At 34.9% G+C, this 13,646-nt stretch overlaps 1 protein-coding gene across 1 annotated transcript in view; it reads left to right on the top strand.

Annotated features, from left to right (window-relative positions):
- galns (galactosamine (N-acetyl)-6-sulfatase) overlaps positions 1-13,646 on the top strand; it is a 54,321-nt gene that overhangs the window by 3,198 nt on the left and 37,477 nt on the right. The window contains exons 3-9 of the mRNA XM_079638118.1: positions 1,394-1,468; positions 3,191-3,293; positions 3,799-3,942; positions 6,746-6,812; positions 6,923-7,050; positions 9,362-9,501; positions 10,942-11,045. Of these exons, the coding sequence (XP_079494244.1) occupies positions 1,394-1,468; positions 3,191-3,293; positions 3,799-3,942; positions 6,746-6,812; positions 6,923-7,050; positions 9,362-9,501; positions 10,942-11,045 (761 nt within the window). The remainder of the gene's footprint in view (positions 1-1,393; positions 1,469-3,190; positions 3,294-3,798; positions 3,943-6,745; positions 6,813-6,922; positions 7,051-9,361; positions 9,502-10,941; positions 11,046-13,646) is intronic.

The following is a 13,646-nucleotide window of genomic DNA, read 5'->3' as shown; positions in this document are numbered from 1 at the left end:
GTTTTAGTGTCAGTTCTACATTAAACTGCTATATATAATGTATAATAATGCACGGGGGGAATATTTGTGGGATCTGATAATGAAGTTAACTACATGGTGTTGCTTTAAAATGGCGTTTTCTATATACTGTATAAAATTATATGTAAAAAAGTATTAAATATATATAAAAAATTAAATTAAATTAAATGTTACACCAAAATCGAAATATTAAAATAAAAACAAATCTAGAAGTATTCTAAAAATTTAAAAATAGGGGATTTTTTTTTTAAATATCTAAAACATTACAAATCATCAAGTCAACTTTACAAAATGTAAAAAAAATAGGGCTGTCAAAAGATTAATCGCATCCAAAATAAAAGTTTGTGTTTACATAATATATGTGTGTGTACTGTGTATAATTATTTATATATATAAAAACACACACAATCATGTATATATTTAAGAAAAATTTGTTATATTTATATATAAAATATTTATATATAATATAAATTATATAAATGTATATACAGTATATAAAATGCAATTATTCCTTAAATATATATATGAATGTGTGTGTATTTATAATAATTCTACACAGTATTCACACATATATTATGTAAACACAAACTTTTATTTTGGATGTGATTAATCACGATTAATCTTTTGACAGCCCTAAAAAACCCCCAATTATTTTACAGATTTGGTCTAAAGGTTCAATAAACTGTAAAAGTGTTTACTTTTAAAAAGTAGTTAAAATCGTGTTTTCTATATACCGTATAAAAGAAAATGTAAAAAAAAAGCATTAAATATTAGGGGTGTAAATGTATCGTGTCACAATATATCGCAATACAAAATAGTAAAATAGTATTGTGTATAGTTCACCCAAAGTAAAAATTACTGTGTGAGAAGAAAAATAAAGTTTTCAGAGTTTTAGTGTCAGTACTACATTAAACTGTGCATGCATGTAATGTTGAGTATAATGTATAATAATGCACTGGGGGAATATTTGTGGGATCTGATAATGCCAAATGTCTTGTTACCAGTAAAAAGTGACAACATTATTTTAAATATATCTAGTCAGTGAAAGAGCACAAGCATATTCGTGTAAAATAATTCAGTATTTTCATCTTCAGAATCATGAATATTGTTATTCTGGTGTCTCTATTGTCCTGTGCTTTGGGTTTCCAGCACCGAGTCCAAGAATATTCATTTACACACACAATGTAATACCAAATTTAGCATTTTAATCAACAGTACATTTCTTGTTAACTTTTATCATATCTCTGAGTATCGCCATAATATCGTATCGTGAGTTCAGTATCGTGATGTGTATCGAGTCGTGACATGAGGGCATCGATACACACCTAATCTTTGATGTTTATAATATGCGTAATGTGTGTGTTCTGTTCCACAGCCAGGGCTTCTCTGCTCACTGGAAGACTTCCCGTGCGTAATGGATTCTACACCACTAATGCTCATGCGAGGAATGGTACGATCGGAAAACATTTGCTCCCTGTTATCAGCAGTGTTGTGTGCAACTCACTACAAGTAACTGGAGTTATGTAATCAGGTTACTTTTCAAGTAACTAGTAAAGTAATGCATTACTTTTAAAATTTACAACAAAATATCTGAGTTACTTTTTTTAACTTTTTCAAAAAAAATTCCTTTGTACAGCAGAGTGGTCAACATTTGTTGTTTATTTGTGCTTTATAAATAAATTCAATTTAAATTCAATAAGTAACGCAAGATATACTGATAACCAGTGTTGGGGAAAGTTATTTTAAAAAGTAATGCATTACAATATTGCGTTACTCCCTTAAAAAGTAACTAATTGCGTTACTTATTTACTTTTTTAGAAAAGTAATGCGTTACGTTACTTTTGCGTTACTTTTTTCTCTCTCTCTCACACACACACACACACACACACACACACACACACACACACACACAGCATGTGAGCATCAGCAGACAATTCATGGTAAATAAATATATATATATATATACAGTAGTCAACGCCTCTGTACTTCGATTTCTGTACTTCGTAATCAGAGCACCGGTACTTTTTTGAAGTAATCTGATTACATAAATCTGATTACATACTTTTTTTGTAAATAAGTAAGTCTTTGTTTTCCTATTTAACTGACACCGTCCTCTGACGTAGAGCCGTGAATTTGCATTTCCTTCAGCCTGAGGCTTATTCATATTGAAAATAATGAATTTGGTGAATTTTTTACATTCACCAAAACAAAAAAAAACACAAAACAAAAACAAAATATATATATTTTTTATTTTTTTTGAGGGTCCTGCCAACACCTTGTGAGTATTGAAGCTGACTTCTGCTGATGAAACTGCAAACTATTTTCAGTAAAACTTTTCTTCAATTTCATTCACTCATCATATCTGGTTCTGGGTCTTTGACTGTAAATTCAGAGGCTTATTATTAAGTGTTAATACAGTGTGTGCATAATTATTATGCAAGTTGATATTCTGATAATAATATTTTTTTCCAAGCACATTTTGCCAATTCCAAACCACATTAATCTCAATAACTACTATTATTTATGCATTTTAATCATTTATAAGTGATATATAATTGTTAAGGAGGGCTGGAAGTTAAAAACAGTGTATATTCAGGTGTGGATAATTATTAAGCAGGTTTTCTTTTACAGGTAAAACGGGCCAAAAAAATAGATTTAACTCGCACTGAAAAGTCAAAAATTATTAAATGCTCATGAGAAGGATGCAATGCTAATGATAATGATAATGCGTTGGGAAAGGGGAGAAGAATTCGGATTAGATCTTGTTATCAGACAGGTTTCTTTTGTAATTTTGTCTGGTTACTGTAAATAGCCTATTTGCACTTGGTGTTAAATATAAAGTGCACTTTAGTATTATAAAACAAGCAAGCAAGCCAAGCTGAGAAAAAGTAACACAATTTTGTTTGCAACGCATTACTTTTAAAAAAGTAACTTAATGCACTGTAAAAAAAAAATATTTTCATGATTTATCACAACTTTTTTCTTTTGTCAAATCAACTTAGATAATTAATGTGGTTCAGAAAACATAATATTTAGAGTTTCTGTCTCCTCCATTGTATTACCTCCAATTTTTTATTTCAATGAACTCAAAATTTTAAAGCAACCAAGTAACCTACTTTTTTACGTTACACCAACTATATATTTTTTACAGTGTGTATCGTCTCTCCCACAGCATACACACCTCAGGAGATCGTGGGGGGGATATCTCAGGACGAGATCCTGCTTCCAGAACTGCTGAAAAACAAAGATTACGTCAGCAAGATCGTCGGAAAGTGGTGAGATTCCCTGCAGAATAATAATGATATGGGATATAATAGAATATGATGAAGGAAAGTGACACGTTTCAAACTGTTGAATGCGTTTTCAATTCCAGAAAAAACTTCTATCTCCGCAGAGTTTTTTTTTCAGGATTCTTTGATGAATATGAATTTCAAAAGAACAGCATTTAACATTTTGCAACATTAATGTCTTTTTTGTCACTTCTGATCAATTTTTTGTGTCCTTGCTGAATAAAAATATTAATTTATTGCGTTATTGTAGAATTTAAAATCGTTACTGATTTAAAATTTTCAAATGGTTGTGTATATAGTTACAAAAGCTTTCAGTTTCAGATAAATGCCGCTCTTTTTAACTTTATTCATCAAAGAATCCTGAAAATTATTGTATTGATAAAATGTACATTTTTCTGCACAGTGTACATACTCCATATTGCATATTCATTTACTTCTGAACATACCTGCCGTCTTTATAAGTGTGTTTCCTCTTTATCTCCTAACTCAGGCACCTTGGCCACAGAACTCAATACTTGCCTCTGAAGCGTGGCTTTGACGAATGGTTTGGTGCCCCGAACTGCCATTTCGGCCCCTACAATGACAGCCTCCGGCCCAATATACCCGTCTACAACAACTCTGAAATGAAGGGAAGGTGAGGTACAGACATAATGCTTGCTAAGAACACCTCAGAAACCGCATAGCAACATCCTGTAAATCATGGCTTTTCAAACATGAAGAATTATCGGTTATCAGTATCTGATATAGGTCTATCGGCCAATATATCAGTTATCAGCTTTTTAAATATAAAGAATTATCGGTTATCAGTATCTGCTATAGGTTTATCAGCCAATATATCAGTTATCGGCTTTTCAAACATGAAGAGTTATCGGTTATCAGTATCTGCTATAGGTTTATCGGCCAATATATCGGTTATTGGCTTTTTAAATATGAAGAATTATCGGTTATCAGTATCTGATATAGGTTTATCAGCCAATATATCGGTTATCGGCTTTTCAAACATGAAGAGTTATCGGCTATCAGTATCTGCTATAGGTCTGTCGGCCAATATATCGGGTATCAGCTTTTTTAATATAAAAAATTATCGGTTATCAGTATCTGATATAGGTTTATCAGCCAATATATCGGTTAGCGGCTTTTCAAATATGAATAATTATTGGTTATCGGTATCTGCTATAGGTTTATTGGCCAATATATCGGTTATTGGCTTTTTAAATATGAAGAATTATCGGTTATCAGTATCTGATATAGGTTTATCAGCCAATATATCGGTTATTGGCTTGTCAAACATGAAGAGTTATCGGTTATCAGTATCTGATATAGGTCTGTCGGCCAATATATCGGGTATCAGCTTTTTTAATATAAAAAATAATCGGTTATCAGTATCTGATATAGGTTTATCAGCCAATATATCGGTTAGCGGCTTTTCAAATATGAATAATTATTGGTTATCGGTATCTGATATAGGTTTATCAGCCAATATATCGATTATCTGCTTTTCAAATATGAATAATTATCGGTTATCAGTATCTGCTATAGGTTTATCAGCCAATATATCGATTATCTGCTTTTCAAATATGAATAATTATCGGTTATCAGTATCTGATATAGGTTTATCGGCCAATATATCGATTATCTGCTTTTTAAATATGAAGAATTATCGGTTATCAGTATCTGATATAGGTTTATCGGCCAATATATCGGTTATCTGCTTTTTAAATATAAATAATTATCGGTTATCAGTATCTGCTATAGGTTTATCAGCCAATATATCGGTTATCTGCTTTTTAAATATAAAGAATTATCGGTTATCAGTATCTGCTATAGGTTTATCAGCCAATATATCGATTATCTGCTTTTTAAATATGAAGAATTATCGGTTATCAGTATCTGATATAGGTTTATCGGCCAATATATCGGTTATCTGCTTTTTAAATATAAATAATTATCGGTTATCAGTATCTGCTATAGGTTTATCAGCCAATATATCGGTTATCTGCTTTTTAAATATAAAGAATTATCGGTTATCAGTATCTGCTATAGGTTTATCAGCCAATATATCGGTTATCTGCTTTTTAAATATGAAGAATGATCGGTTATCAGTATCTGCTATAGGTTTATCAGCCAATATATTGGTTATCGGCTTTTTAAATATGAAGAATTATCGGGTTATCAGTATCTGCTATGTTTATCTGCTAATATATCGGTTATCAGTATTAGCCATAATTTTCATATTGGTGCATCCCTACTTTATATTTTGTCAAATTGCCCATTATGTCACGTAACGGCAGCATTTTGGAATGTTACTTTTAAAAGCAAAGCAGTTACAATATTGTGTTACTCCCTAAAAAACCCTAATTGCATTACTTAGTTACCTTTTATGTAAAGTAATGAGTTGCGTTACTTTGCTGCTATTTTTTCTCACCTGGGCAAACAACCCCCCCAATACAGTTATATTTTTGGCAAATGTAAAAAGCCCTCATCTCTATGGCATCTGTACGTGTGAGAGCGGTAACTGAAGGGAATGGTTGGATGGCACTCACTGCTGGCCGTGGTGGTCTAACTGGACAGGCTGGAAGAAGATTTTTAATGTTGATGATCGCGTTATTTTACATATGCATCTGCTTACATATGCTATTGCTGGTTTCTGTTTTTCTGTTTTCTCACCTGTTTTTTGATCAGGAGATTCATTACTCTTTCTGAAGGTTCGTAATAGCGCCCCCTACCGTATAACAGTGAAATCGCGGAAAGCCAGAAAAATTCCGCCAATGACGGGGAAGGAGTTAAAAATCAAGCACCTAAAAAAGTAGCCCAAAAAACTCTTTCGTTTTTCGAAGTAGCCCAATTGTGTGGGAAAATCGCCACTCTGGCAACGCTGAGCATCACTCAAATTTTCTTCAGACAGTGTAAAAATCTTGTATTCCTTCACATGAATGCATTTGTTTGGTGAAGAGAATTTCCCTTTTCCTCTTTTTGTACCAGCTGCAGTGTAGCATCTCATTTTCTGCCTATTTGTTCCTTCCAAAAACACCCATACTGTTTGTGCATTCTGGGTCATTGGCTCTGGCGATAGGGCTAGTTCTGCGCTTAGCAGTGGGTTTAATCAGCGTGGCGTGTTTGAGTCTGGTCAGACAAACACACACGTGTACACCCAAGAGATGGCGGGTTGCGTTAGCGGTGTGTTAGGACACCTGGAACAGCCGGAGCATAAGAGAGTCCACGCCTCAGCTCCTTCTCACAACGCGTGTGTCTTCTGAGACACAATCTCGCAATTTACCTCTTCAAACTCACTTCCTAATCACACCCTGGTGCAGCACTTGGTTTAGGAAGCTTGTCATTTGGAACAAGAGCTCATATGGTGCTGAAATGAGTTTGTAGTGATGGTCTCATTAGATCTGCAGGAAGCAGAACGTTTAGATGATCTGTGTATTTTGCAGGTATTACGAAGAGTTTGAGATTAATGTGAAAACTGGGGAATCCAACATCACACAAATCTATCTGGAGGTGAGTTTTCCTGTTCATTGGCTCGATTAATGTTTATTTGTGCGGATCAGTCGTGGACAGATGCACTGTGGGATGTGGCTGATGTTGGTTTTGATTCTATCTGTCTCCAGGAAGGCTTGGACTTTATCTCTCGGCAAGCCACGGCCCAGCGGCCCTTCTTTCTCTACTGGGCTCCAGATGCAACTCACGCGCCGGTTTACGCCTCAAAACACTTCCTTGGAAAGAGTCAGAGGGGGCGGTAAGTAGGGCTGGACAATATGTGACCCTGGACCACAAAACCAGTCTGGAGCCGCACGGGTATATCTGTGGCAATAGCCAACAATACACTGTATGGGTCAAAATTATCTATTTTTATTTATGCCAAAAATCATTTGGATATTAAGTAAAGATCATGTTCCATGAAGATATTTTTTAAATGTCCTACCGTAAATATATACAACATGTATTTTTGTGAGTGAATGCAGCACAATCGTGAACATAAATGCACAATTTTAAAGGAGATTTTCTCAATGTTTAATTTTTTTTGCATCCTCAGATTCCAGATTTGCAAATAGTCATATCTCGACCAAATATTGTCCTATCCTAACATACCACACATCAATGGAAATCTTGCAATAACTGGGGTCATGAACAAAAGATAAAGAGAAAATCACTCGCTGCTCTCGGCTGAATAACTTCTGTAGCTTTAATAAGAATCAGTGTATATCTAATTCATACAGTGAACACTAAGCAGTGTTTTATTTTTACATCTGATTATTGAGTTTCTGTTGTTAATGACCCTAATGTAGGCCGTCCTGAAGCCCTGAAGCCCGTGGGTTACACTGATGTTAAAATAACACTTCTTATGCGACAGCAAAACACTGATGTTCACTTCCAGAAGCTGTAGGGATGTTTTCTTGTCACAAAAAGAATGTAAAACACGTATGTAGGTTATATAATTTAAAATATATTTTACAGATAGTTTAAGTTTATTTTACACACTTAAAGCATTATTGTATCGCATATCGAATATCGCATTATTTAATGAGTTTTCACATTTTTCTTCAATATCGTGCCACCCTAGCGGTAAGTAAGAATTGCAGAATAAAAAAGTATTAAAACTGCACGGTATAACTTATTTTGCATGTTTGTGATACGCACATGAATGATACTTCAAATAATATGGCTTGGATAGAAAAGGTGTGCTAATACTTTACACTACTGGTCAAAAGTTTGGAATAATTTAAAGTATATAATTTAAATAATTACGTTTTTTTATGTTTTGTAATATGCATTCAAAATTGTATTGTCTGATTTTACAATATATCGGTTATCTGCTTTTTAAATATAAAGAATTATCGGTTATCAGTATCTGCTATAGGTTTATCAGCCAATATATCGGTTATCGGCTTTTTAAATATTAAAGAATTATCGGTTAGCAGTATCTGCTATAGGTTTATCAGCCAATATATCGGTTATCGGCTTTTTAAATATTAAAGAATTATCGGTTATCAGTATCTGCTATAGGTTTATCAGCCAATATATCGGTTATCGGCTTTTTAAATATAAAGAATTATCGGTTATCAGTATCTGCTATAGGTTTATCAGCCAATATATCGGTTATCGGCTTTTTAAATATTAAAGAATTATCGGTTAGCAGTATCTGCTATAGGTTTATCAGCCAATATATCGGTTATCTGCTTTTTTTAAATATTAAGAAATATCGGTATTCAGTTATCAGTATCTGCTATAGGTTTATTTGCCAATGTATCGGTTATCGACTTAAGTTACTTGTTTGAAAAAGTAACCCCGATATTTTATTGTAAATTTAAAAAATAATGCATGACTTGTTACTTTAAAAAGTAATCTGATTACATAACTCATTATCGTTTTGGACAAAAATTCTGCTTCTGTGCATTCCTGTTTTGTAGTATAGAAATGATTGGTTAATGAGATGTTATTTTTCCTGCTCGGAGGCAAGAATGAGTGCCGGAGGCTTCATTGGTAGTCTTGTCTGCAGCTGTTTAGTATTCAGTCCAGTGCTTTTGAATACCGAGGCTTCAGTAAGCATACGTTCCTTCAGAATGCTAAATGAGGTTTGTGTTGACAGAGGAATGGATCAAGGCTGAGAGGTATTAGCCAGGTGCTGGCAGTGGAGGGATTCAGCCTGACACGCCACATCTTAAAGTTTTATAACCAGCGCACATCTATATCCCAGACATCTATCTTCCTCCATATATCACATCCATCTGTCACAGGTTTCAAACGTGGGCTAATTTGACAGAATTTGTTATGCTGTCCGGGTTAGACCCACTGAAGGTTATTTGGGGTAATTTTTAATGGTGTGAATCAATTCAATTCACATGTATTTTGTATAGCGCTTACAATACACAATACACACCATTTCAGAAAATATATGAGTCCATATTACAATTTACAGTGATCTGTTATCAGATCTGAAGTTATATATTTCAGAAATGCACATTTACAAAACCACAGTTAGCGAAAAAGGTTATTAATTTAAACTGTGTAATAATTTAATGATTGAGGTGTGTGTGTGTGTCTTATAGTTATGGTGATGCCGTGATGGAGTTGGATTACAGCATTGGCCAGATTCTGGAACGACTGGTCAGTCTGGGAATCCACAACAACACATTTGTGTTCTTCACTTCTGATAACGGGGCAGCGGTGATGTCTGGACCGAGACAAAGTGCGAAACCATTCAGACTAACATTAACACACCTATCAGAGTTGTTGCCAGCTTTTTATATAGTTAGGGAATTAAAATAATTGATTTGGATAAAGAGCTTCAAATCAGTGGTGATGTATGAGAAAGCTGAATTTTTAATTGTGTAAAAGTGCCTGTGTGATGTGTTTGTGAATGTTTAAAGATCAAAGTGCAAATGTATTGTCTCCTAAAAGAAAGAATCGATTCTGAACTGTTGAAACGAGTCGTCAATAATTCCAGTCTCACTTCCTATTACAAACCAACGTAACAAATTTGCATAATTCCAGTCTGTGGTCTTGATTGGCTGAACAGCGTCTCTTAGCTCCGCCCTCAAACACTGTAGTGTATCTGAGACTGGAAGAGTTTGGTTCTTGTTGTTCATGTCGAGAAGACTCGCGCTGGAATTTATACGAAAAAAAACAACGGCGTCATTACTGTTCGCATCACTGTGCATCAAGTGCAGAGGAAGATCCGGAGCTTAAATTCAGATATGCTAATGAGCGTTTGGTTTCTGACATGTGTTGTACGTGTTTGACCAATCACAACAGACTAGGCCATGTGACCAATCAGAGCAGAGCAGCTCTCAGAGAGGCGGGGTTTAGAGAGACTGAATCCGTGATCGAGCCGTTTTCAGACTCTTGGTGAAAATGAGGTGATGCTGCAATGTATATTATGAGAAAAGTAAAAAAAAGAAAAGAAAAGTGTTTTTTGACCTTGGATGCATGTAAATGTATTGTAGGAGACTCCAAAATTACATTAGGAACCTTTATAATAGCATAATAGCGGCACTTAAAAAAACTTTTTCTATTTTTTTAATGTAATTAATTTAATCAATTTTACACCAGTTTATTAATTTATATTTAATAAATGAATATATATATATATATATATATATGACATGTATGTGTGATTTTACACATTATGTGTCATTTATTATTATTATTTTGTGTTAAGGGAAAAAAGTTGGCTTGTTTCTCTGAGCTACTTTCATTCTATTGATAAAATGCAATTAAATGAACAATGTCATTAGTTATTGCTCTCCAAATCTGGTTGTTTTGTTTATTCTAAATGCATTTTTAGAGGAGGCTCAGGTTCATTTGTCTTCGCAGGCCTGAATGTGCTATTTTGTCATTATTGGTCTTTGTACACATGTGCCGGTGGACATTTTTAACAATGCATTGTGTCTAGCTGTTTTTCAGTGTCTTGTTCTATAAGCGTCCCATTTTTAAGACAAGTTATGTCAAGCTTTAAAACACCCCTGCGTTCTGCTCTCTCAACTCATCTTTCATGTACGCTCCCAATACACCTATTCAATTTCTTTGTGTCATGGGTATTTTTTGTAGTAAAGATGATTTGTCAGAGATGAATTGCCCTCCACAGTCGAGGCTTTGAGTTTGTGATTCTGTCTGTTTTCATCCTCAGGTGGCAGCAACGGCCCGTTTCTCTGTGGGAAAGAGACTACATTTGAAGGTGGGATGAGGGAACCAGCCATTGCCTGGTGGCCTGGACGAATCCCTGCTGGCACAGTGAGAATGATCCCAAACTATTTCACTAAAAAGTCCCAAATGTACTTTCCAATTCGCTGTATTCCCGCTTTCAACACCCTCAAAACACATTACTATCTGTTCAAACGCTCCATCACAACTTTCTTTAGTTTGCAAGGGCCTTTAAACATTAAAAGATTAGTTCACTTTAAAATAAAAATTAGCCCATGATTTACTCACCCTTAAGTCATCCTAGGTGTATATGACTTTCTTTTTTCAGACGAATACAATCGGAGTTATATTAAAAAATATCCTGGCCCTTCCAAGTTTTATAATGGCAGTGGATTGCAACCAACAGATTGAAGCTCAAAAAAGTGCATCTATCCATCATAAAAGTGCATCTATCCATGATAAAAGTGCATCTATCTATCATAAAAGTGCATCTATCCATCATAAAAGTGCATCTGTCCATCATAAAAGTGCATATATCCATCATAAAAGTGCATCTATCCATCATAAAAGTGCATCTATCCATCATAAAAGTGCATCTGTCCATCATAAACGTGCATCTGTCCATCATAAAAGTGCATCTGTCCATCATAAAAGTGCATCTATCCATCATAAAAGTGCATCTATCCATTATAAAAGAGCATCTGTCCATCATAAAAGTGCATCTGTCCATCATAAAAGTGCATCTGTCCATCTTAAAAGTGCATCTGTCCATCATAAAAGTGCATCTTTCCATCATAAAAGTGCACCTATCCATGATAAAAGTGCATCTGTCCATCATAAATGTGCATCTATCCATCATAAAAGAGCATCTGTCCATCATAAAAGTGCATATGTCCATCATAAAAGTGCATCTATCCACCATAAAAGTGCATCTGTCCATCATAAAAGTGCATCTATCCATCATAAAAGTGCATCTGTCCTTCATAAAAGTGCATCTGTCCATCATAAAAGTGCATCTGTCCATCATAAAAGTGCATCCGTCCATCATAAAAGTGCATCTATCCATCATAAAAGTGCATCTGTCCATTATAAAAGAGCATCTGTCCATCATAAAAGAGCATCTGTCCATCATAAAAGAGCATCTGTCCATCATAAAAGTGCATCTATCCATCATAGAGCATCTGTCCATCATAAAAGTGCATCTATCCATCATAAAAGAGCATCCGTCCATCATAAAAGTGCATCCGTCCATCATAAAAGTGCATCTATCCATCATAAAAGTGCATCCGTCCATCATAAAAGTGCGTCTATCCATCATAAAAGTGCATCTGTCCATCATAAAAGTGCATCTGTCCATTATAAAAGAGCATCTGTCCATTATAAAAGTGCATCTGTCCATCATAAAAGTGCATCTGTCCATCATAAAAGTGCATCTGTCCATCATAAAAGTGCATCTGTCCATCATAAAAGTGCATCTGTCCATTATAAAAGTGCATCTGTCCATCATAAAAGAGCATCTGTCCATCATAAAAGAGCATCTGTCCATCATAAAAGTGCATCTATCCATCATAAAAGTGCATCCATCCATCATAAAAGTGCATCCGTCCATCATAAAAGTGCATCTATCCATCATAAAAGTGCATCCGTCCATCATAAAAGTGCATCCATCCATCATAAAAGTGCATCCGTCCATCATAAAAGTGCATCTATCCATCATAAAAGTGCATCCGTCCATCATAAAAGTGCATCTATCCATCATAAAAGTGCATCTATCCATCATAAAAGTGCATCCGTCCATCATAAAAGTGCATCCGTCCATCATAAAAGTGCATCTATCCATCATAAAAGTGCATCCGTCCATCATAAAAGTGCATCCGTCCATCATAAAAGTGCATCTATCCATCATAAAAGTGCATCCGTCCATCATAAAAGTGCATCCGTCCATCATAAAAGTGCATCTATCCATCATAAAAGTGCATCTATCCATCATAAAAGTGCACCCGTCCATCATAAAAGTGCATCCGTCCATCATAAAAGTGCATCTATCCATCATAAAAGTGCATCCATCATCATAAAAGTGCATCCATCCATCAGAAAAGTGCATCTATCCATCATAAAAGTGCATCCGTCCATCATAAAAGTGCATCTATCCATCATAAAAGTGCATCCATCCATCATAAAAGTGCATCCATCCATCATAAAAGTGCATCCATCATAAAAGTGCATCCATCCATCATAAAAGTGCATCCGTCCATCATAAAAGTGCATCTGTCCATCATAAAAGCGCATCTATCCATCATAAAAGTGACTCCATCCATCATAAAAGTGCATCCATCCATCATAAAAGTGCTTCCATCCATCATAAAAGTGCATCCATCCATCATAAAAGTGCATCCATCCATCATAAAAGTGCTTCCATCCATCATAAAAGTGCTTCCATCCATCATAAAAGTGCTTCCATCCATCATAAAAGTGCATCCGTCCATCATAAAAGTGCATCCGTCCATCATAAAAGTGCATCCATCCATCATAAAAGTGCTTCCATCCATCATAAAAGTGCATCCGTCCATCATAAAAGTGCATCTGTCCATCATAAAAGCGCATCTATCCATCATAAAAGTGCATCCATCCATCATAAAAGTGCTTCCATCCATCATAAAAGTGCATCCATCCATCATAAAAGTGCATCCA

Source organism: Phoxinus phoxinus (genome assembly GCF_949152265.1).
Source record: "Phoxinus phoxinus genome assembly, chromosome: 2".
Lineage (NCBI taxonomy): Eukaryota > Metazoa > Chordata > Actinopteri > Cypriniformes > Leuciscidae > Phoxinus > Phoxinus phoxinus.
Note: the sequence above shows the minus strand (reverse complement) of the source record. Positions and strands in the feature narration are given on the sequence as shown.